The 22,002-nt window shown below is 37.6% G+C and overlaps 1 protein-coding gene across 9 annotated transcripts in view; it reads left to right on the top strand.

Annotated features, from left to right (window-relative positions):
* Nucleotides 1–22,002, top strand: part of LOC149140188 (uncharacterized) — a 71,178-nt gene that overhangs the window by 43,587 nt on the left and 5,589 nt on the right. For 3 of the 9 annotated variants that reach the window (XR_016264159.1, XM_089447124.1, XM_089447123.1), the window contains exons 3-9: nucleotides 4,121–4,222; nucleotides 4,486–4,584; nucleotides 6,720–6,823; nucleotides 9,511–10,388; nucleotides 10,562–10,684; nucleotides 11,439–11,527; nucleotides 11,701–11,901. Coding sequence is in view for 8 of the 9 variants with exons in the window: in XM_089447124.1 (XP_089303250.1) it covers nucleotides 4,121–4,222; nucleotides 4,486–4,584; nucleotides 6,720–6,823; nucleotides 9,511–10,388; nucleotides 10,562–10,684; nucleotides 11,439–11,527; nucleotides 11,701–11,901 (1,596 nt within the window). In the remaining variant the exon portion in view is untranslated. Of the gene's footprint in view, nucleotides 1–2,029; nucleotides 2,080–2,245; nucleotides 2,339–4,031; nucleotides 4,223–4,485; nucleotides 4,585–6,719; nucleotides 6,824–9,510; nucleotides 10,389–10,561; nucleotides 10,685–11,438; nucleotides 11,528–11,700; nucleotides 11,902–22,002 lie in introns of those variants that run through there. The other 6 variants (XM_089447125.1, XM_089447130.1, XM_089447127.1 and 3 more) reach the window with 6 other exon arrangements.

The raw sequence follows: 22,002 nt of genomic DNA, 5'->3' as shown, positions 1-22,002 counted from the left end.
TAGTTTTTATTTTTATATTTATATAAATTTAAATTTTAAAAATTATAAAATATTTTATATTTGCTTGTACTTGCCATTTCCGGATTCTGGCTTTTCAAAAAACTGGTGGATCTGTGTCCAGATCCAGATCCGAATTCTGGTAAACTTAGTTTAATGATAAAACTGCAGTTTATGGTTCTAATTTCTTGTGTATTGTCGTTTGAACATCGTTGATGTAGTACTACTAAGTAGTAACTAGTTGTATGATTGAATTTGTGTGACGTAAATGTTCTAGTTTTTAACAAAATTTGTATCTTTATGTTTAAACTTTATATTTCATTTTTGCATGTGTAATTTGTAATTATATCTTACATCTCTCTCTCTCTCTCTCTATATATATATATATAAATCATGTCCTATTTTTTGGGTTGCAGTGTCTCGTGTCGGATACTAGCTTTTTTGTGTGCTCTGTGTCCAGTGTCATCATGTCTTGTCACTTAGCTCTCAGGTTATTTTCATCAAAACCATCATCTTCTTCATCCCCTTTTTGGGTTATTTTTCCATTTCTTCCTCCTCTCCAAGGTATTGGGCATTGCTTACTGCTTCCTCCTCATCATTGGTATTTCATTTTCCCAACAGATGTTAGGACTCAGAACCACATAATAAAACGAAACCACAATGATAAACCACATACCCATTATGCTTTCTAAGAATAACCTATTGCCTGCAATAGAACAAGGGACGATGAGGAATGGAAAAGAGTAGGAGAAGAGAACATTCAAGACAGAAAATGTAGAAGTTTACAACACATGGAAAAAAAGGTAAGAATGGGCTTAGAGCCTATCTCTTCATCTCTCCGATGGTGGTTGAATGTAACTATGGTTTCGTAAATCTGCTGCTCAACAACAAGCAAGAAGCCCACTTAAAGTCCTAGACAACATGAGTGAGATGAGCGATAGAATGAGAGCAAATGGAGTGAAAGATAGTTTTATTCCACCAGGAAACTGTAGTCCTGAATTATTTTCCCTACTGCAACCTTGCCCTGGTCCCCACGGCAAAATTATAGCTCAAGCTCCACTGGAGCGTTTTTGTCCTGTCAGGAGTGCTCTGGGAATGCTTTCAATGCCCTTGGGAGCACTTTGGGAGCATGCTGGGAGTGCTGCTCCTAGAGTGCTTTCTACTGAGGCAAGGAGTGCTGCCAAATGCGAGGAGTGCACTCCCTAAAAGATGCTTCTAGGTAGGAGTGTTTCAGAAGCACTCTTCCTAGTGTGCTTTAGGGGATCTTCCTCTTGCCTGCTTTGGCAGCAAAGCTGGGGGTGGTGCAGTTTGTACTCCCATACAGCTTAGGGATGATCCTATCAGTTAATAAATTATATGTTTGTTGGAAATTATGCTTTCAGACAGGTATTTGGAAATTTTCATAGGAGTATATACTTTCCAACTATGCCATAAAGTTTGATAATGGGGCATCAATGATATACAATGTGGAACAGTGCATTGGCATGTGGCTAATTCCCAACTTCAGTGCTTTAGATAGTTCTAAACTTTTAGTGACCACATGGTTATATTAGAATTGAGCACAGCATATCTACGTTGGCAGATTTAGTTTTCAGAATTTGGTACAGCAACTATGATCAATCTATATTTGTGACATTCTGTCACTGCAGATTAATGTAAATTACCTTCCCCTTCGCAAAGGAAAGGGCTAACCCACACATACATTTCAAACCTACATAAAATCCACTCGTGGTGTAACCTTGCAGAATATAGTGAAGCCAGACAGGATGATTATTGCAACACGAATAGGGAGAGCGAGATGGTGGCTGGACTACCTTTTGATGAATGCAGGTGTAACAATTCCAAAGTGGGTAGCAATCACTTACAAAACAGATTTTCAGGTTATTAATAAATTAGCCTAGGCCTAGATCATATCCCAGCCAATAAAGAAATATTTTCAGTTCAATGTCTATCTTGTGCCAGGTGATCTGATTTTTTCCAAATGGTAGTGAAATGTGAACTCAGACAGTTACCATGTGTTTGAAACTTGCAGGTGTTATTCATCAGTGTCATGCAGTTGCCAGCACAAATCAAAATTTAAAGGTTCTCTTATTAGTTATTTCACTTGAAAGTGCTTTTACTCTATTTAGTCTGCAATTTCTTCATTGAGATCAATGCTTGTTTTTAAACATGACATCTGGCTATTCAACCACATGCACAGCTAAGGAAAGTATTGGAATATTCTCACAGATTTACTTTACCTCTGCAGTCCTTGTCATGTGGATATGTAATCTGTTGTTGACCATCTAAGTGCTGCATCAGATTCCAATCACTTTCAAGTTTCAGCAACTAGTGCGTTCAGGTCAAATGCCATCACTTCTCCCTGAAATAGGGTCTTCCTAATCTGTTTTATTTTTAGTTCTTTTTCTTAATAAACTTTGATGGTCCCTATTTGTATACTTATTAAGATGTCTGATAGCATGACTGCATTCAGGCCTCTGAGTCACCTCAATGGAAGCAGCTAAATGCACAAGGCTGAGGATACATTTACTTTCTCATCCTTGGAAAAGAACTCCCTGGGAAACTCCCATGTATTCCCCTGTTCTGAGGATGATATCCAGTGTAAAGAAGGAAGTGCAGTGTCAGTGCACCTAACCCTGTGAGAATTGAATCAGGAACTCACACTGCACACCAGATTATCAGCAACATCCTATCTGCAGTGGTACCAACCAATTGAGCTAATCATTGGGGCTTGAGGACGCATTTACTATTTGACATATCTGGCATTCAGATTTGAGATGTTTCAGCTAGGTTGCACGAAATGTATGCAAGTTTCCATGATGGGATTCAGGAATGCCTGGGAACATGACCCCCCCAAAATCGGTATGCAGGGAAACAGGGTACATAAAAAATACAATATGTACGTACTTACGTATGTATGACATTTTAGAAGGCTATATCAACTCTCACAGATGATTACATGATGCAAAATCCCATAGCTTGGTGGTCTTGACTAATGCCAATCCCCTACCCTTATCCATGATATATTCCAGCTGAAATGTTACAATCCTGCCAATCCTGAAATTATCAAAACTTTTAAATATATACATATATGTTTTTTTCTTTCTAAATGACACATCATGTTGCAAGAACACGAGCAAGAATATAAGAACGATACACATAAATGACATTTTAGAAGGAAACCCATTTGTATATCAATTGATGCAAAATCCCATAGCTTGGTGCTCTTGACTAATGCCAATCCATAACCTCATACATGATAGATTCAGTAGAAATGCTACAATTATGCCAATCCTGAAATTATCAAAACTGTTAAGATTGCTGAATTCTAAATGGGATATGAAATTCTACTTTCTCCACGTGAAGTCCATTGAAGTTGGTACCATTCTCAAACACCATGAAACAATTAATGGTAATGTTAAAAAATTAATTAAAATGATTTAAAAGGTAAGATACAGGAGAATGTCAACTTTTACCAGTAGTTACCAGGCTGACAAACTCTTTAGAGCTGAATCCCCTATCTTTTTTTTGTCTTAAAAGTCATTGGCATGGTTAGGGTGATATTTTCCTACGAGTCCCATGCTCCCCATGGGTACTTGGGTGGGCCCCAAAACTTTAAAAAAAGTGCCCTAAATGTCACTGGAAATGTTTGAAATGCCTTGGAAATGCTGCTGGCCATATTGTATGCCAATTCCAGATTTGGAAACACTGTATGGTATGGCTGGCAGAGTTTCCAAGGCATTTTGTACCCATTTTGACATTTTTGGTTGTTTCCTGTACTGGAATGCTGTCTATGTAGTTGTTTCCTGCAACTTAGAATTTCAATCAAGTAGACACTTTGATGTTCAAGCTAAGGCCAAAGCTTTCTCACCTTTCTTTGTATGACCAATTTGTCTTTGCTTGAACTAATGCAGTTACCCCTGTGCACTAGGATTCCTTATAATGTGCTTGCTTTCAGGATATGGATATCCAAGTTTGTTATTGTCTATACAATCTATTTTTCTTCTAAACAGAGAATTTTATCTGCTAGTCAGGTACTCTAAGAAGTGCCTAGCCTATGGGAATATTCCTTGAAAAATATCTCATTATGTTATTTGCTGCCGAGTCTCATATAAAACTCCAGTCGCGATCCCTAGGAGGGATATGTTTGCAGAAGAAGACTCAAGTCCCAACTCAAGAAAACATCCTAGTAATCCAGATGTGTGGCCATTCCACTTTTTTAGAAGTATGTATAGTTCAGACCATAGTCTATAAAAGTCAGATTTTAATTTCTTTCCTTTGGAGACTACTATGTATTCCTTATTCTGCTGCATTCTTTAGTGTAACTGGCCTTTTCTCCATTAAAGTTCCAAGATTTATCTTTCCTGTCATCTAGCAAACTTTCTATTCTAAATACTCAATTATTCTTGGGATTGTCTTCATTGACAGTTGTTTAGTGCAAGCGAGTGCATTTCTGAGTATGCATTTTTCCTTACTATCATGGTGCAGGGAAGAAAAGTACTTAAACCAGACAAATGGCATGCGGCTTTTGACAGTGAGGGCAGGCCAGTGGGGTTCCAGAAGGCTCTCAAGACAATTATTTTTGGGGTTAGTTTTCTTCCTCATTTGTAAAGTTTTTTCACGACCTTAAACCCTTACATGTGCTTTTACACCATTTCTTGTCGATATCATATGACTGAACGCCTTTCATCGTATGCATTACAATTCACTTTTGTTGCTATTGATGGAGAGGAAAAGCATTAGATTGTAACTAATTCTATAGTATTGGCTCTTGAGTTAATTGCCTTAATAATTTAGAACATGATCTGGAGGTAAATATGTGTGTTACGAGAGTATTTTTCATGGATAACTATTAGTTGATGAAATATTTAGTGTTGAGTTAACAACTATTATTTTTACATATTCTGTTAAAGAGTATGATCTTTTGTGCTTAACAAAAATTAACCACATGAAGTTGGAACCTTTCTAAGTTGTTACAAGATTATTTTTGTGCCTAACTATTAGTTGGTGAAATATTTAATGTTGAATTTACAACAATAATTTTTGCAATTTCTGTTATAAATTATGATCTTTTGTACTTGAAAAAAATGAACCACATGAAGTTGGAGCTTTTATAGGTTGTAGAAGTCAATGATATGGACATTCAAAACATTTGGGATGTAGCTTAAATTTGATAGGCCACACTATTGTTAATTTAAACTCTTACTAGCGCTGATTTAATTTCACTCAGCAATTTCACAATACCCAGAAAAATATTTTACCAAATAAATTTCAGAACTGCTGAGAACTAAATACGCTAATAATTAACAGATAAATTTGCAGTGGAAATAACTTAATAAGTGAGAAATCAATGACAGGTACATCAGATTTTTTTATTTTATTTATTTATTAAGAAAATATGGGTCAGGCCCCAGAGAAATGCACAGGAAATTGTTGCTGATAAGAATACCTGTAACTCGGCCTCTTACTGAGAAAACCCCTCTCTGCCTGAGAAATTCAGCCTTAGCAAAAATCAGCCTGCCTGATCAAGATCTCGGCCTGTATGGCCCTCCTTGACGTCACATGTGTGAGCCACGACTGTCTTGTTGCACGTGTAGACTGTCTGTATTCTGCGCCCTTCCTCACTCGCATGTGGGCTGTGGCTTGATTCCTAGCTGCTCGGCCTCCTTCCTCGAATATGACCTCTAGATTTCCTCCCGAAATCTCTTCAGCGTCCTCCTGAATCTCCTTGGTGAAGTCGAGTCTTCTCAGACAGCAAATCACTCGCTCAAGTGCTCAACAATGATTGTGTGTCTTAGCCTCTTCCCTTAGGAGGTTAAAGGGGCTGATTCTATTGTATTGTATTTTGTTCCATAGTTGAGCAGGGTAGCTGAAAGTGGATAGAGAGAGGGCAGGACAGAGAGGGTTAGTGTCTTGTTTTGTAGCAGCCCACGGGCCACTGGTCTCACTGCTTTATATTTGCACCATTTTCTGCTCAAAGAAAGAGAGAGTAGAGTAGCCTCACCCTCCAGCTGGGTTTTCTCCGGAAAAGGTTTCCCAGTCATATCTTGGTGTCTTATGGTTGTGAGTGATTGTTTTTATCTATTCTTTATTTTCTCCATCTTTATATTTTGCACGCATAAGCAGAACACGGTAACTAATAATCCAAAAATCTAAGGAAAAAGTAACCCTCGTACAAATTTTGGATTTTAGTAATTTTTTTTGTCAGATCTGTTATGAAAAACTGTCTAGTGGAATATCCACGGTATTTTACATATCAATCATAATTTCAAAAGCTTAAAGACATCTAGGTACCCTCAGATTTAGGAAGAGACCATGAAACAACAATAATCTTTAATGGCTTTCAACTATTCTTTATCAAAAATTTCATACGCTAATGGGAAAATTTACTTTTGTTACACTGTACGAGTTGTTGAAGCTTAATTCAATTTTTGTATTTCTGATGTGGCATATAAACAGCATCAACATGGAATGTGCTATATTTAATAATGTTGCACAGTGTAGGGCTTTTCCTTCCATGGATGAAGTGGCTGTTTTAGAGACAGATTTGTGCCCCAAATTCAATTGGTATTTGTTGGTAACATTGAAGTGCATATTGGCTCTTATTATTATTTTAGGTTCTTAAGTTGTTCAATTTGTTGTCAAACTGGAGTGAGTTTTTTCATCAATGGTTTATAATTTTCATGCTATGGTAAAAGAGGCTTCTTTTCTTGTTTGTTCAGGGTGTGGATGCATCTATAAGGGCAGAAGTTTGGGAATATTTGCTTGGTTGTTATGCACTTAGCAGCACTGCAGAGAATCGGCAGCAGTTAAGGATATCTCGAAGGTTCTAACTTGATTTGTTTAATTATGTTACTTCTTTTATAGAAAGGATTTTTTGAGACTTTGGAAAACATTTTTTAACATTAAAATGGTGCTTTTGCTAGGTTCTAGTCATTGCACAAACCCATTTTGACATTTGAATTTTTTCTAGATTGAATTCATGCTTGATCCTAGCTTTTCTGCACAAAAGGGTAAACATGAAAGCAAAAACAATTGGACACGTGGAACTGTTAATGACCAAATGAAAGCAACTAATGTAATTTTGAACTGGGAAAGTAAAATACTTACCCGATTTTAAAGATTGTGCCAGTTGAATTTATTAAATGATTATGAGCTGACCATTTTTTTGTGTTTCCATCTTTGACTTCTAACACTTTTGATGGTGCAAAGCTAGGGCTAACGAGACATTTGGATTGAGGGATTTTTCAAGTGTCAAAAGTGGTAGCTGATAATAGTAGTTTTGTAAATGCTGAAAGTTATGTTGTTGTAAGAATCGTGAGAAGATGTTCTGTAATAACCATGAAATTTTTTGGCAAGCATGATAAGAAATTTATTTTCAACACCTAGCATTGGCGAGGAAATTTCAATTGTCATCTGCTGCTTACCAAAAATGAGCAGAAGCCTATCTGTTATCACTTGATACATAATTTTGAATGGCCTGATTATGCTTTTAAAGGAATTTTCAGAGAAATGCAACTTATATTACTCCAAATATCCACCAGAGTTGCAACAAATAGACAGGAGTTACATGAATATCCTTTGCCTATCAAAGCTAGGAAGGCTAACATATGGGCCTTTTCCCCGAGGGGCAAGTAGTCTACATTCTTCTAATTGGAATCTCAATTCTGGATTTGTTATGATTTGACAACAGGGAGCCATTTTACATGATATAACTGTGAAATTGGTTTGTTGATATTTATCTAGTCACATGGAATTTTTATCCTGGGTCATGCCAATCAACACTATTTCAGTACAAATTATTCCTAGACAATCAAACAAAAGCGATTTAAGGAATAGATGTCACAATTGTGAGTTGGAGCTCAAAGGCTCTTTTACTTGTTCCCTTTTGTAGAGCGTTGTATTTTCTTTGGCTTTGCACCTTTAGAGCTTAGATCTTATAGAATAGATATGCTTTTTGCTTTTGTAGGAGCGGCCTTCACACTTACACCATGTATCCTTACTTACATACTGAGCAGTCCCATTCACCTACTTTTGATCATTAGTGGGACATTAATAAATTTCTCTTATTCTGCTGGAATTCATACAAGTCCAATAGCCCCTAGCTGTTCCAGGTGGTCCAGATGACCCAGTTGCTTGGCTTTGCTCGGTTCCTGTCCTAGAAGTACCCAGTAGCAATGGAGGCAGGCCATGAGTAGCAAGCAGTATAGAACATGTTTCTATACTTAAATATCAATGGTGGGTGGTGTGTTCTAGAAGATCTGATCCTTCCCCTTGTCTCTATAATCTCATGGGCGGCCTTACCATCAAAGATGAGGAAAGAATTTCATTTGTTCTGCCTAGGGATGCCTCCGTTACGTTTATGTCCTATGCAAGCTCATATTCCACATCCACAAACACACGTTCAAGAAGTCTTCTGGCTATCCCTATGAGCATGTCCTTTAGATGCTACTACATACCCAATGCTGAGATGTCCTGGAAGAACCAGTGATTCTTGTTTGAGAACCCCCCCCCCCCCCCCATATCTTTTGTCTATTGTTCAAGGTGTTTTCGATCTGTTGGGAGTGCTGTGCCTTGAATTCCTCCAATTTCTGGTTCAGCTTGTCCTTTCTCAGATGCTTCCATTGTTGATGACATCTGAACCATCTCATTTGGCTCCCTATGACTTCTCCCTCTTCTTTGCTCCATTGCAACCCAAAGATATGCCCTTCGCTTTCCACAGGTCGTCAGTTATGCCTAACAGAATCCTCGTCAATGTAGATTGCCTCTGACATTAGTAGGGAATTATTATTCCTCCTTGTTTTCCCTTGCATGATTTTTCATTGCTATTTTCGTCGTATCTCTGTTTGTCCCAGTACATGAGTGTGTCAATAGGGTGACTCTTCCCCTCTGTCATAGTGGGGAAGGCTCCTCAGGGTCATCATCAACCTTTCACTTGTCTGCACCATCCATTCCAATTAATGCATAGTTGACGATCTTATAAGGTTTTTCTAATTCTTTTATTAGTCGTGATGCTCCTCTCGTTGACTTGATTTTCCAGAGCATTAGTGCCCATCGTGTAGTTTTACTTTAGCAGAACTTTTATGCTAGTAAAATAAAATTCTGTGCCAATGTATATTTTAAATTGAATATATGCTTCTAACATTTAGCATATATCGCTCCCTAGAATAAATTTATATCTTATAGTACTACGTGATATTATCATACGATATTTATTCTATTAAAGGCTAATAAACTGCAGCTATATGTTTTTCATAAATTAAAGGTAACTTGTTTTATTTTATATTTCTTTCTTGCTTAATGCATTCTAGCAAGTCTTTGCTAGTCATTTTTTATTGGAAAAAAGAATCTTGATTGTAACTTGTTAGCATTGAAACGGTGATTTGAAAGCTCCTTATAGATGTAGTGTCTAGCAACTGTAAAATGGACAAGATAGTGCATATGACTGGCTCAGTTGATATTAGGGACCAGAGTTTTTTGTCTTTCCTAACAAGAAACTTATGCTGTGAGCAGGAAGAGATATAGAGATTTGATTGTCCAATGTCAAATGATGCACTCTAGCATTGGTACTGGTTCACTTGCTTACACTGTTGGGTCTAAAGTAATGGATGTGCGGATAATGTCTAAAGATAGCGCCAAGAAAGAAGCAAGACAGGGAGTTGAGCGCATTACCCAAGAGGCAAGGTCTAAGCTTGAATCATCTCGTGGTATGTGGAATAGTGGAAGGATTGAAGAATCAACTGCTGATGATAATGATAGACGAAGCTCTACAGATTCAACAGACTTTGGAAGTGCCAGGGAAAATCCAAATTATGCATCATTAAATTCTTCATATGGTATGTCTAGTGCAGGTCTAGACAGCGGCATGGGTTCTGAATGTGAAATAGATTATGATGGGACATTTGATGGGCAAACGAGTTTTGATTTTCCCTATCTACCCGTCACAAACCTTTTTGAAGGAAGGGAGACAGTAGAAATTGTGGGATCTGAAGCAATTTCAACAAACCACCAAACAGTGGAAAATACAGATTATAATTCAAAAAGAAATCGCAATAAAGGAGGAGATTCACTTCTGGAAGATGCTATACATATATTAGAAAATGATAGAACCACTACTTCAAATGTAGAATCGGTAGGGAAAAATCACATTGACTATTTGGAAGACACAAATGATCGTAAAAAGGAGAAATTTACTTTGGGTAAAGCTTTGGTGCAAGAGAAGGTGTCAGGAATCAATGGGTCGGAGCATCAATCAGAAACTTTTGGAAGGATGAAGATATCAGATGCTCCAGAACTAGGTGACTCACCTTTAATCAATCCAGTGGTAGCACTCGGGGTCAATGTTAATGAAGAGAGAGTAGCAGATTGGCTCTGGACACTTCACAGGATTGGTATGAACATAGTGAGCACATTATCTTTTGAAGCATGATTTTTTATAATTTTTTCAAGGATACGGAAAGTGATGGGTCTTAATTCTGAGAACAGATTCTAAGAGAAATGTCTTTTCAATGAAGTTTTCATCTCCCTCTGTTGTATTTATTTTGCTGCTTTTTGTTTCTTCTAGTTGTGGATGTTGTCAGAACAGACAGACATCTTGAATTCTATGGAGATGCAAAAAACATGGCTCGAATGTCAGATATCCTTGCTGTATATGCCTGGGTGGATCCCACGACTGGTTATTGCCAAGGTAGAATGACAGTTTACCTTTATACTTTGCTTGTAATACATTGCATTTTTATAGTGCTTAGAATTTTTATATTACTATAATCTTACCAGGCAGAAGAAAAATATGGGAGACATGAGAGCTGAATTTTTGTAACAATGCACCAAAAATAGCTTAAGTATGAAAAAGCAGTAATTGTATCAAAGTAAAAGGTATTCTTGTGTTCATGACAATAAATGACAAAGAAAAAGGGCCATCAAGATTTGAGACTGCGACCAGTCTGAAATAGGCTATGGGAGTTTCTAGAACACTTCTTGATGCTAGAAAACTGACAAAAAAGGAAAGATATAACTAAATAACCAAAGTGAGAGAAGTGGCACTCGGTATGGCAGAGGAAAACCCTAAGAAGTGTGAGTCCTGAGCTCAACTTCAGTGTTATAACTGGAAGTAAAGCTTCAATTATCTTGATGAGACAAATTTATGGTAGTTTTTGGTGTGTTGATCAAGTTTGACTGAAAGGTACATGTACGGATATGGGAAGGTTTGGGATGCATGTATATATGTCTTTTTCTCAAAATAACATGCTAACTAAGCTAGAAATAATAAGTATTAGAACTAGCCAAATGGAATCAGACAAGGTGTTTAACTCATGTTATAGTTCTAAATCATAGCATAAAGATCCCTACTTGATGTTGGACAATTCCAGATTTATTTATGAATTGATTGCTTTTAGAGATACTTACTAAGCTGTCTAACATGCTATTTTTGTCTTTTGGAGGTATGAGTGATTTGTTATCTCCATTCATTGTACTTTTTGAGGATGATGCGGATGCATTCTGGTGCTTTGAGAGTCTTCTCCGAAGAATGGTATTGCTTCTTGACATGAAGATATTAAGATGGGCATTTGGTGCATAATGTCGTTTTCTTTCTGTTGTGGTTTTAACTATTATTTGTAAACATATTTCTTTCATCTTTCATAAAGATCAACTATTTTTAATAAGTTTTTGTATTAACTGGGAATATTCACGATGTTTGTGCAGCGACCAAATTTCCAGATGGAAGGTCCTGTTGGTGTGATGAAACAATTAGAAGCCCTGGGAAGAATATTGCAGCTGACTGACATCCAATTATTCAAGCACTTGGCTCAGATTGGCGCAGAGAGTCTTCTCTTTGCATTTCGAATGTTGCTTGTCCTCTTTCGCCGGGAGTTGTCATTCGATGATGCACTTTGTATGTGGGAGGCAAGTCTCTTGTCTATAAAGGACCAATACATTAGTGTTTTAGTTTTAAATAATATTCAAGAGAACCAATTGTATACTTTGAAGTTTGATTTGATCAGGGTAAAATAAAGCTGCCCCTTTTCTCAGGTGCTTTGGAGTGTGTAAGTCTTGTATATGTGAAGTAGGGTAGTTCAGCATTGATAAAATTCAGAAAAAGTTCAGAGTAGAACCTTTGAAATTTGCATGTGAATAATATTAGAAAAAGGGCAAAGAATGGTTTCAAATGACTCAAGATTTCATACTAACAGATTAAAGTCATTATGATTTAATTTCAATGTGAAAGACTAATTTGAGACACTGGAATTAAAGTTATTTTTGGTATCCCTTATGTTTGTGATTGATCTTTTAACCATAATGTCTTCAGAATATAAAATTTTAGATTTCAATCTTAAATTTCTTAGTTCAGATACTGTAAAACGTCCCAGAACTGCAAGAATTTGCAATTTAATGAGCCTTGATTTGTGGGTTGTGATGGAGTAGTCTTTGGACAAGAAGTTCGATATTAGAAAACTCAGATCAACAAAAATCTTTGCAAGTTTGACTTTGGATAGTGAGTTTAACTTGGACTCTGAAAGATTCAGATAATACGAAAATTAAAAAAATAGTATCAGTTTTTTTCTGGAAATTTTTGGGAAAAAGTCAACTGACCCACAAGTACTCGTGTGTTAAGCTTGCTGTTGGTGAGTTAGACTTGACAGTGAGTGTGACTTTCCAGTCAGTCAATACACGTTTTTCTTTTGCTGAGCAGGTTATGCCTCATGAGTCCGGCGAGTTTTGAACACTCGTTATTCATATAATCGATCACATAATAGTTCATTCAAACAGGATAAAATACAAGGTGGCCATGGAACCTGAATATGGTAGAAATGGTCATGGACCTTCTACAATGGAAGGAGTAGCTACTGATATCAGTTCTCAGTGGTGACATTAGACCTTCATTCCCATGATGTGTCCAAATGTCTAAGTATCAATATTTTGTATTGTCATTGTTAGTTGTCTAATTGATTGTCTGTTTACTTTACATACCTATAAACTCCCAGATAAGCATATAATATAATAATTATGTCTGACAAGAGGAGTAATATTGGTTGACCTTTGAGACTTGTAAAAAACTGAAAGAATGCTCTCAGCCCTCTTGGGCTGCCCAGCATCCTTTGTACTCTTTATCGATATTAAAAATACATCTTACTCATATTTCTGTGTCATGATGTCGAATCAAATTGGGATGCCAATCCAGCAGCCAATATATGGGGCTGTTACAAGTTTTAACTAAGCAGACTTGAATAAGATACATATTCTAAGTTCTTATGTCTGTGGCTGGGTAACAGAAGCATAGTGTAATATAAGAAAGTGATCCAAAGAGGAACGCTGCATAAAGTAGAGGAAATGGAGGAGGCTGTGCTTAGTATCAGAATTGGCATATTTTGATTTGTTTGTCGTCGATTTGAAGGTGATAAATGCTTGGTGAATGATAATCACCTACGCACTGAAAGAGATCTTGTTGAGAGCAACAACCTAATCAAACAATATTTATGCAGTGAAAGGCATTGTTAGTTGTGCAAGAAACCAAGACTTCTATAACATAAAGTTAATATATTTGTGCAATAGTAGCTTTGAAACTCGCCCATGATGAACTTGATATCAATAATAAATTCCAGATGCTATTGTAAGTGCAGGATGTTGAACTGAAACAGAATGGGCAGAATACTCCAAATTCAGGAATATTGTGAAGACATCATGCTGCATTAAAATTATTTTCATATAACCATGCTTACTGCTGTAACCTATCCTTCATTTGAATAATTCAATAACAAAATTCATATATATATATACAATTTTGTTTCGAAATTTCATTTCTAATTAGTAATGAGTTAAAGCATGCAAAAGGGGAGGCAAATGATCTTAAGGGTGGGTTTTTGTCATTCATAAGATGACAGGTGTACTTAATTTTTAAAATAAATCAAATGTGTGGGCTTGAAGGAGGAGTAAAGCAACAACTAATGAAATAAGTTCTGTATTAGATCTGACGGTAGATTTTAAGTCTTGATTGGTGTTTTTCATTCATTACGGGCAGATAACTTGTAGGGTGTTTAAAAGAGTGATTTGCTCTCATAATTGGAAACCACTCACAAACCATGTGGCGGCTTATAGTGAATTATGAGACCATAAGCTACCCCTTGAAAACTGCTTCAAATGGTTGTGTTGTAGATTAGCACACTCAAACGAAACAGCAAATGACATGTCAAATATTGGTAGGACATTTAATAATGTTAAAGCATGCAGTATATGAAGGAAAGAAAGGTGACCATCTAGTTCAAATACTTTGCAATGTTGCATGCACACAGAACCTTCATTAAAGCTGAACCGAACCAAGGTTGTAATAGGAGACTTAAGTGAATCAATCCAACGAATCAAAAGCTTAAAAGACATGGGTATCGTTTAAAAACTCCTCTCATTTGCCATTTTTAGAGTTTATTTTTCCGGAAGCTATACAAGCATAGAATATTAGAATTTTGTGAAACCATGGCTTCCAGGATGAAATCTGCAACCCAAGGACCTCTTTTATTAATAAACACCGGCTTAGAAAAATTTAGTTGAAAAGGATGAGGGTATTTTTGAACCTAAGTTTACTGTTAAAAGTATGGGTAAATTTTGTCATTTGGTCTATGAGAGGTTTAAAGGTAACCTTGACAACCATTCCAGTTTGGGAATGGTTAGCTTAGGCAATAGTTCCAACTTCCAACTACCTTCCAATTTCCTGAATTCTTTTTAATGAGTGTTTACTATTTACTATTTAGTCATATGAACCAACTCAGAGAACCATAAATTCGAAAGATAGTCAACACATCCTTTTTGATAAATTTCCAGGAAACTCTGCAACTACTTAGATGAATATCTGAAAACAGAAATCTAGTCTAATTTCACCAAGATACAGTTTCTCTTAACAATTCATAAGCAGCGGAATAAAAACACCACACACAAATATTGACACAGTTGTTTTCTCTGGAAACCCAACAGGGAAAACCTGCTTGCTTGATGTGGTATTTTATTGATTGTCTTGGAGCAATTGAATCTATTACAAAGCAAACAGTCTCACTTGAGAAAGTGTTATGCTTTACTCACAAATCTCAGCTGATCTGGTTGATCTCAGCTGGCCTAGATCACTGCTTGATCTGGACCCTCTAGCTTGCAGCCTATCCTCTGCTGCCTCCTTGACTTGCTCTGCAAACCTTGCTGTCTTACTTCAATTCTGCTCCTCCTTCTTTGCACATTTGGAAGCTTTATTCCTTGTGCTGATCGCCTATTTCCTAGCTCACTTCAGGCCCTATTTTCTAGTGCACTTGGGCCCTATTTCTGAGGACCTAGCTCCTTCCTGCACACAACCAGCTCCTAAATACTTGCACACTTGTTATAACTCGTCCTCCTTCAATCAAAGACTGAAGTTGCCATCTCATCTTTTTCTAAATTCGAACTGCCATCTATCTTGTAGTTAATTGAAGAACATTCCTCTTTTAATTGGAGCTCCAACTCTATGCATGAAATCGTGATGATTATTCCCATAAGCTGGAAATTAACTCACCACAATTGAAGTCTATCTCCCGAGGAAAATTCGAGGTCTTTCTGGCCAAGGCACACACCAAAGAAGACCTTTTCTCGCTACACTTTTCAACCCTCCCTCTTAACGAGGAAGGTACTTCTGGAAGAACCCCTTCCACTTGAATCTGTCTCCAACACTACCATGTTCTCCATTGCTACAACTGCTCCCTCTGAACTAGAATACTTTCTTGCTTTCTTTTGCGGAATTTGATCTGAAGACCTGTTCTTTCCAACCATGATCTATGAGTCTACTACCTCAGTGATAAGTGCCATGTACCTCGTGTCATTCTGTGGTTGCTTACTTTCCCTGAATGTGGTACTGGGAGATCCAACTCTCTCATGATCCCCCTAAACAAATCTTCTGTCCACTTGGCTCAAACTCTCCCTATACTGGGAGTCATTAACTGAGTGGTTGCTTCCACTTGTTGTAGGCTCTGCTCCTCATCATCTTGCAGGTCGGCCCAATTGCCAACTAGACGAGACTCAAATTGAGATATTGGCTGAGGCTCCATCTTGAGAGCTCTATGTTGCTCTCGTTCAACCATCACTTTTCTACCCTGCGCACTTCTTGCGTTGCTGCTCAAGGTTGCGCCTGTCTCAACTTGAAGCAGTTACAGGTTCTTCTTCCTCACACCTTTTTGCTTCTTACATCCAAAACCTAATTGTTGGAGGTAAGCCTTACCTCTGCCGAAGATGACATCATAACCCTTGTCATCAAGGGTAGCTACCAAAACAAGATTTTGCTAAAGCCTTGGGACATAGAGGACATCTTTGATGAAGAGGATTACCTGACTCCCTCTGGAAACTGATAGTACCAATTCATCTAGCTGCATACATACCATCATCTCCTAGCAAGATCTGAAATTGCATGTCCTCCTTCAGGTGGTTGAAATACTTCTTGTTCTCAGTCATGTGGAAGGATGCTCCTTAATCAATATACCATATGTTGCTATCTGCTGAGCTTGCCATGCAAGCAATCAATGAGAAATCTTTCTCGAACTAGGCAAAAAACACATCTACCTTTGCTAATGAAGCTACATGATCGTTCCTGGACTCCTTCTTCCGATTAGAACACTTAGTGGCATAGTGCCCAAACTCATGGCAATGGAAACACTTGATATTGCTTAGGTCCTTCTTCTTCTCGCCCTTTTGACTAGACTCGACCTGCCCTTCTTGCCTTTGGCTCTGTTGCCTTTGCCTCTCAGGGCAACGTTCTCCTCGTCTTCTGTCTTCATCGATCTACTATCTCTTGTCCCTCTCTGGATTTCCTCTTGAATGCAATCACTCTAAAATCTTTCTCAACTGGGAAAAATATCTCTGCCACTCACTGCATCCTGGAAGCCATACCAAGACTTGTGTTGTCCCAGAAGCGCAATACTCACAAGGGATTTTTCTGCTACTGTGTTGCCTACACCACCTAGCTCACCCCGAACCTAAGTGAACTTTGAAAGATATGTGACGATGGGCTCATCCTTGCTCATCCGAATACTGATTAGCTTCTCTTTGAGAGCTAGCTTCTTGACATCACTGGAACCCGAATATGGATCTAAGATAGTTTTGGACATCTCATATGCTGTCTTCTTCTCAAGGAGATGAGGAATGATATGGTCTCTGACCCCCTCTAAAATGATCCTCCTCACCTTGGTGTCATTCTTAGTATGATGGACCAATCGTTGGGGATCTTGAGGTGGCACTATTCCCTGCTTTATAAACTCTTCCACCCCATTATCTTCCAACACTACTGTGATTCGCTCCTTCCCTGCACATAAATTCGAGGCTCCCTTGAAACTGTGATATGACCTTAGTCCTAGGAACACCATACTGCTATCCAAAGATCTGCTCTGCTCTTCAAACTCTAGCACAAGCCTTTTGCTTGATCTGTGTTGTCCACTAACTGCTAAATCTGGTGCTGGTCATTATACTGATCTCTGCTCTGATACCATGTTAAATTTCCATGAAACTTTGCAACTACTTAGATGAATATCTGAAAACTGAAACATAGTTTACTTTCGCCAAGATACAGATTCTCTTAACAATTCATAAGCAGCGGAATAAAAACACATCACACAAATATTGACACACTTGTTTTCTCAGGAAACCCAACAGGGAAAACCTGCTTTCTTGATGTGGTATTTTATTGATTGTCTTGGAGCAATTGAATCTATTACAAATTTACAAAGCAAACTGTCTCACTTGAGAAAACATTCTGCTTTACTCACAAATTTCAGCTGATCTGGTTGACCTCGGCCCTCTAGCTTGCAACCAATCCTCTGCTGCCTCCTTGACTTACTCTGCAAACCCTGCTGCCTCGCTTCAATGCTGCTCCTCCTTCCTTGCATACTTGGAAACCTTATTCCTTGTGCTGATCTCCTATTTCCTAGCGTGCTTGGGCCCTATTTCTTAGGACTCCAACTCCTCCTTGCACACAACCAACTCCTAAATACTTGCGCACTTGTTTCTCCTATTTCTTAGGAGAGATGTTCTCTGTGCTCTCCACAAATAAGACTCTTATCACAAACTCTGTGAGCTTCTTTGTCTCAGAACCTTGTGCACCAAACAATTCAATAACTCGGGCCTTTCGTCCTTCCTTTATAGATTTTGTCCACGCTATAATAGGCAAATTACAAATTTGGAAGTTGAGTTGTGTCTGACTTGTTAACTGAGTCGAACTGGTTCTCTTCTCCAATCATCAATTGGAGTTATAACTCGTCCTCCTTCAATCAAAGACTGAAGTTCCTAACTTGTCTTTTTCTAAATCCGAACTGTCATCTATCCTGTAGTTAACTGAGAAGACTCCTCTTTAACTGGAGCTCCAACTCTACACATGAACTTGTGATGATTATTCCCATAAATTGGAAATTAACTCACCACAACTGAAGTCTATTTCCTGAGGACAATTCAAGATCTTTCTGGCCAAGGCACACACCAGAGAAGACTACCTCTTGCTACACTTTTCAACCCTTTTTCCTGTTACAGAGGATGTGATATCAGAAATGCTGCTTTAACCTTATAATCAAGTAATTTTGAATGTGGAAGAGTTGGGAAATTAATTTAATTCACTCTCAATTGAAAAAAATAATCTTTCATTGAAACTATTACTAGGAAACTCAAAATTGCGAGAGTTAATCTTCACAATTAAATCTTCAATTTTTACAAAAACAGTTAGGGAACTCATAGCACTGACTTGTTTAACCTTTGGATATGATACTGATTGTACCACTGATGACATTATCTTAGGAATTATCTTCAAAATTGGACAATCAGAAAGATATAGTTTTTCCAAATACTTGTTAGATGCTGTTCATGAGTAATTTAGACAGTTTCAGTCTCTAAAATGTTTCAGATATTAGTCATGCTTGATATACCTCATGATTATCATTGACTAACTCATTTCAAATATGTGGGATTAAACATAGTAGACCAACAGGAGAAACTCCTTTTAGTTTTTGGTTGGACGCAGGTGGTTAGATACTTGGGTCACGAGAGTGGTTTTGAGACATTTATATTCCAGTTCATTGCACCTACACACTAATGCATAATTAACATCCACCCAAGTTGTTTAAAGATTGTGAAAGTATTCTTCAACTCAATTCAGATATTGAAGTAGGAGATTGGTATTTATTTGAGGATTACACAGTGATCAGAATTTATGGTTCAGCGTCAAAGCTTTATCAACTTCTAGTTTTCCTAACTCCTAGGATTTTTGCCCTGGAATATCTAAGGCAAAGGTAAATTTTTTAATTAATAATCATTTCATCTCAAATAATCAGAAAGTCTCTTTTCTTTTTCCCAACATATTTTTTTTGTTTATAGTTAGGAGCAAAGCTGCATTTAATGTAGTTGAGTTAATGGTGAAGTCTTTCCATTTTGTGGAAGATAAGATATGGCATTATAATCCCTATCATTTGATTTCTAACGTGAAGAGTGCTATTAGCTGTGTTCCTTAGATTCATCATGTAGATTCTGAAATTGCGAAACTGGAAAATAAGGATACATGGGCTGAAGTACAACTAATTTGCCGAAGTCAGAGTCCCTTGGCACATTGGAAGTGAGGTGTAAATAAGGAGCCAGCAAAACAGTATCCGGGGTCAACTTCACTGATTGTAGTTGAAGCTGACTAGCAAAGCAAGTAACTGGTTTAGTTATACTTCAATAACTTCTATGGAAACGATCCTATGCAGGAAATAGCCCCCAAGTTAGTATACCTGTACCCGGAATGTGCCAAAATGCCACAGAAATGCTTGTATGGCATTTCCTGATTTGGAAACCTCACCGAAATGCTGCCAAAAGTTTCAACCCAAATCTGCCTAGTTTCCTTGACTTTTTTGCTTCCGCAGGCTCACTCATACCCAACAAGGGTGTAGAGCCCTTCCATGACCAAAAAAGATGCCTACCTAAAAATATATATCTCTAATCATTCCACAAACTAATTTATCTCTAATCAATACACGCCCTAGTTCTGCTAAAAAAACACCTTCTTCTATTTCTTTTATTGAGGATGAGGATGCAGGTTATTAGGATATGTAATTGTACTTGTCATTAGTTCATGTTTTATTTTATTTTCGGCACATATAGCCATGTATAAACAATGATTGTGTTGTTAGAATTCCATGCACCGCAGGTTTGGTCTACGTTTTTAGCAATTTCACAAAACAGAAAACATATGTTGATGTGAGTAGCATGGGAAGGTCTTCTACCATTGCTTGGTGACTTAGCATGTGGAAGACATTATTTGCCTCTTCTAGTGATTTATGTCTTTTTTCCTAAGTTTAACTTAGGAAAAGTACAATAATTAAAGTTAATTAATTATTGTGGACTATTGGGTTATTTTCTAAGGATAAATAATTTAATTATTTAAGGGACTTAGAATTAATCTCAATCATTGATTTTCAAAATGTTTCTAAAAGGAATCTTCAAGATGTTTCTAGGAGGATTCAAGATGTTTCTAGAGGGGAGATTAGGGTTATAGATTTGGACTCAATGAATATTATAAATGCAGGCTAACGATGGAGGTGAAGACACAACGAAAAGCACAAGTGTGTGAGCAAGTCATCAAGAGCAAGAGCGACTCTCTCCACAGTGCAAGTGGCTCAGTGACCAATGTGCAGAGAAGGAGAAGTGCGAATGGTTTTGAGTGAATCCAGGAGGGGCGAGTTGGCATATTTCCTTGAGGCTGATTTAACTATGTTGAATTCATTCTGAGGGAGCTGAGTTGTAGGTTCCAGATTGTATTTCTCCTTGTATCTTTGTGGGTTGAAAAACCTAGATTTTCCGAATAATGAAATGACGGAAAATTGTTCGTGGGTTAATTATTTTTTCCATGTGCGATTGATCTCTATGGTTTATTTTCGTTGCATATTTTTAATTCTAGAAGGTAAAGATACCAGTGATATTTTTTGGTAATTTAGTTATCATTTGGGTAAATACATAATAAATTGGGGATAAATTAAATTGTTGTGAGAAAATATATTTGGTTGGTATTAGAAATTTAACATGGTATCAAAGCTATCTAGAAGACTTTGAAAGAGAGATCTTAGATCACGAGGGTTTGTAGCAACGAGTTTTCCTTTTTGTAGCAACAAAATTATTTCTAAAATTCTGCAGCAGGGTTTTGTGGTTGTGGTTGGTCTACAAAGATGGCATCATTAAACAGTTTGAGATATGAAGACAAGTTGGATGGGGTATCAAATTTCAGTGATTGGAAGGAGCAGGTTACCTGGATTCTAAAGATGAATGATCTATGGAATTTAGTAAGCAGAGATGTGCAGGTTCCTTCAGATTTGGTAAAAGCAATAGAACATAGAACTAGGATATGAAAGTGAGCTGCATAATTCTGGATGGTGTGAGGGATCAGGGAAGGACACCGGTAGATAGGTGTGGGTAGCTCTGTTTGGTATTTATCAGAGTACAAATGGGAACAAAAAATGTTGCTGCGGGAAAAGTTAAATGACATTAAAATGGGCAGATCAAAGAACATGGCCTCCTATCTCATGAGGATCCAGTTGGTTCATGATGAGCTCGCAGTTGTGGGGGAAACTGTGCATGATTCAAAGCTCGTCAAAGTTGCTTTGAAGGGGTGCGTGAAGCAGTGGTCCATTTTTGTGGATGAGATTCTTGCTTGTCAACTACTTCCTAATTGGAGTCGACTATGGGACAATTTCACCTAGAAGGAGATTTGGGAAAATTCATTGATCGGAGGATAGTGAAAGGGTGGTGAGGAGAAGGACGAAGTTGCTCTTGCTGCACAAGCGAAAAAGGGCAAAGCGAAGGCCAAGCAGAACCAGGGTGGAGGAGCATCTTCATAGAGCAAGAAGGAAAAGGACATGAGCAAAGTTAAGTGCTTTGCTTGTCATAACTTCAGGCATTTTTCCAATCAATGTCCTAACAAAAAGAAGAGCAAGGGTAAGATTTCTATGACAAATACTGCATAGATGGAGGCGATGGCAGAGAAGTTTGATAAAAACT

The sequence above is a fragment of the Pinus tabuliformis genome, chromosome X (genome assembly GCF_031772625.1).
Source record: "Pinus tabuliformis cultivar Carrire ecotype Pingquan chromosome X, CPIR1, whole genome shotgun sequence".
In the NCBI taxonomy this organism is placed as follows: Eukaryota; Viridiplantae; Streptophyta; class Pinopsida; order Pinales; family Pinaceae; genus Pinus; species Pinus tabuliformis.
The sequence above is the reverse complement of the archived record's forward strand: the minus strand, read 5'-3'. Positions and strand labels throughout refer to the sequence as shown.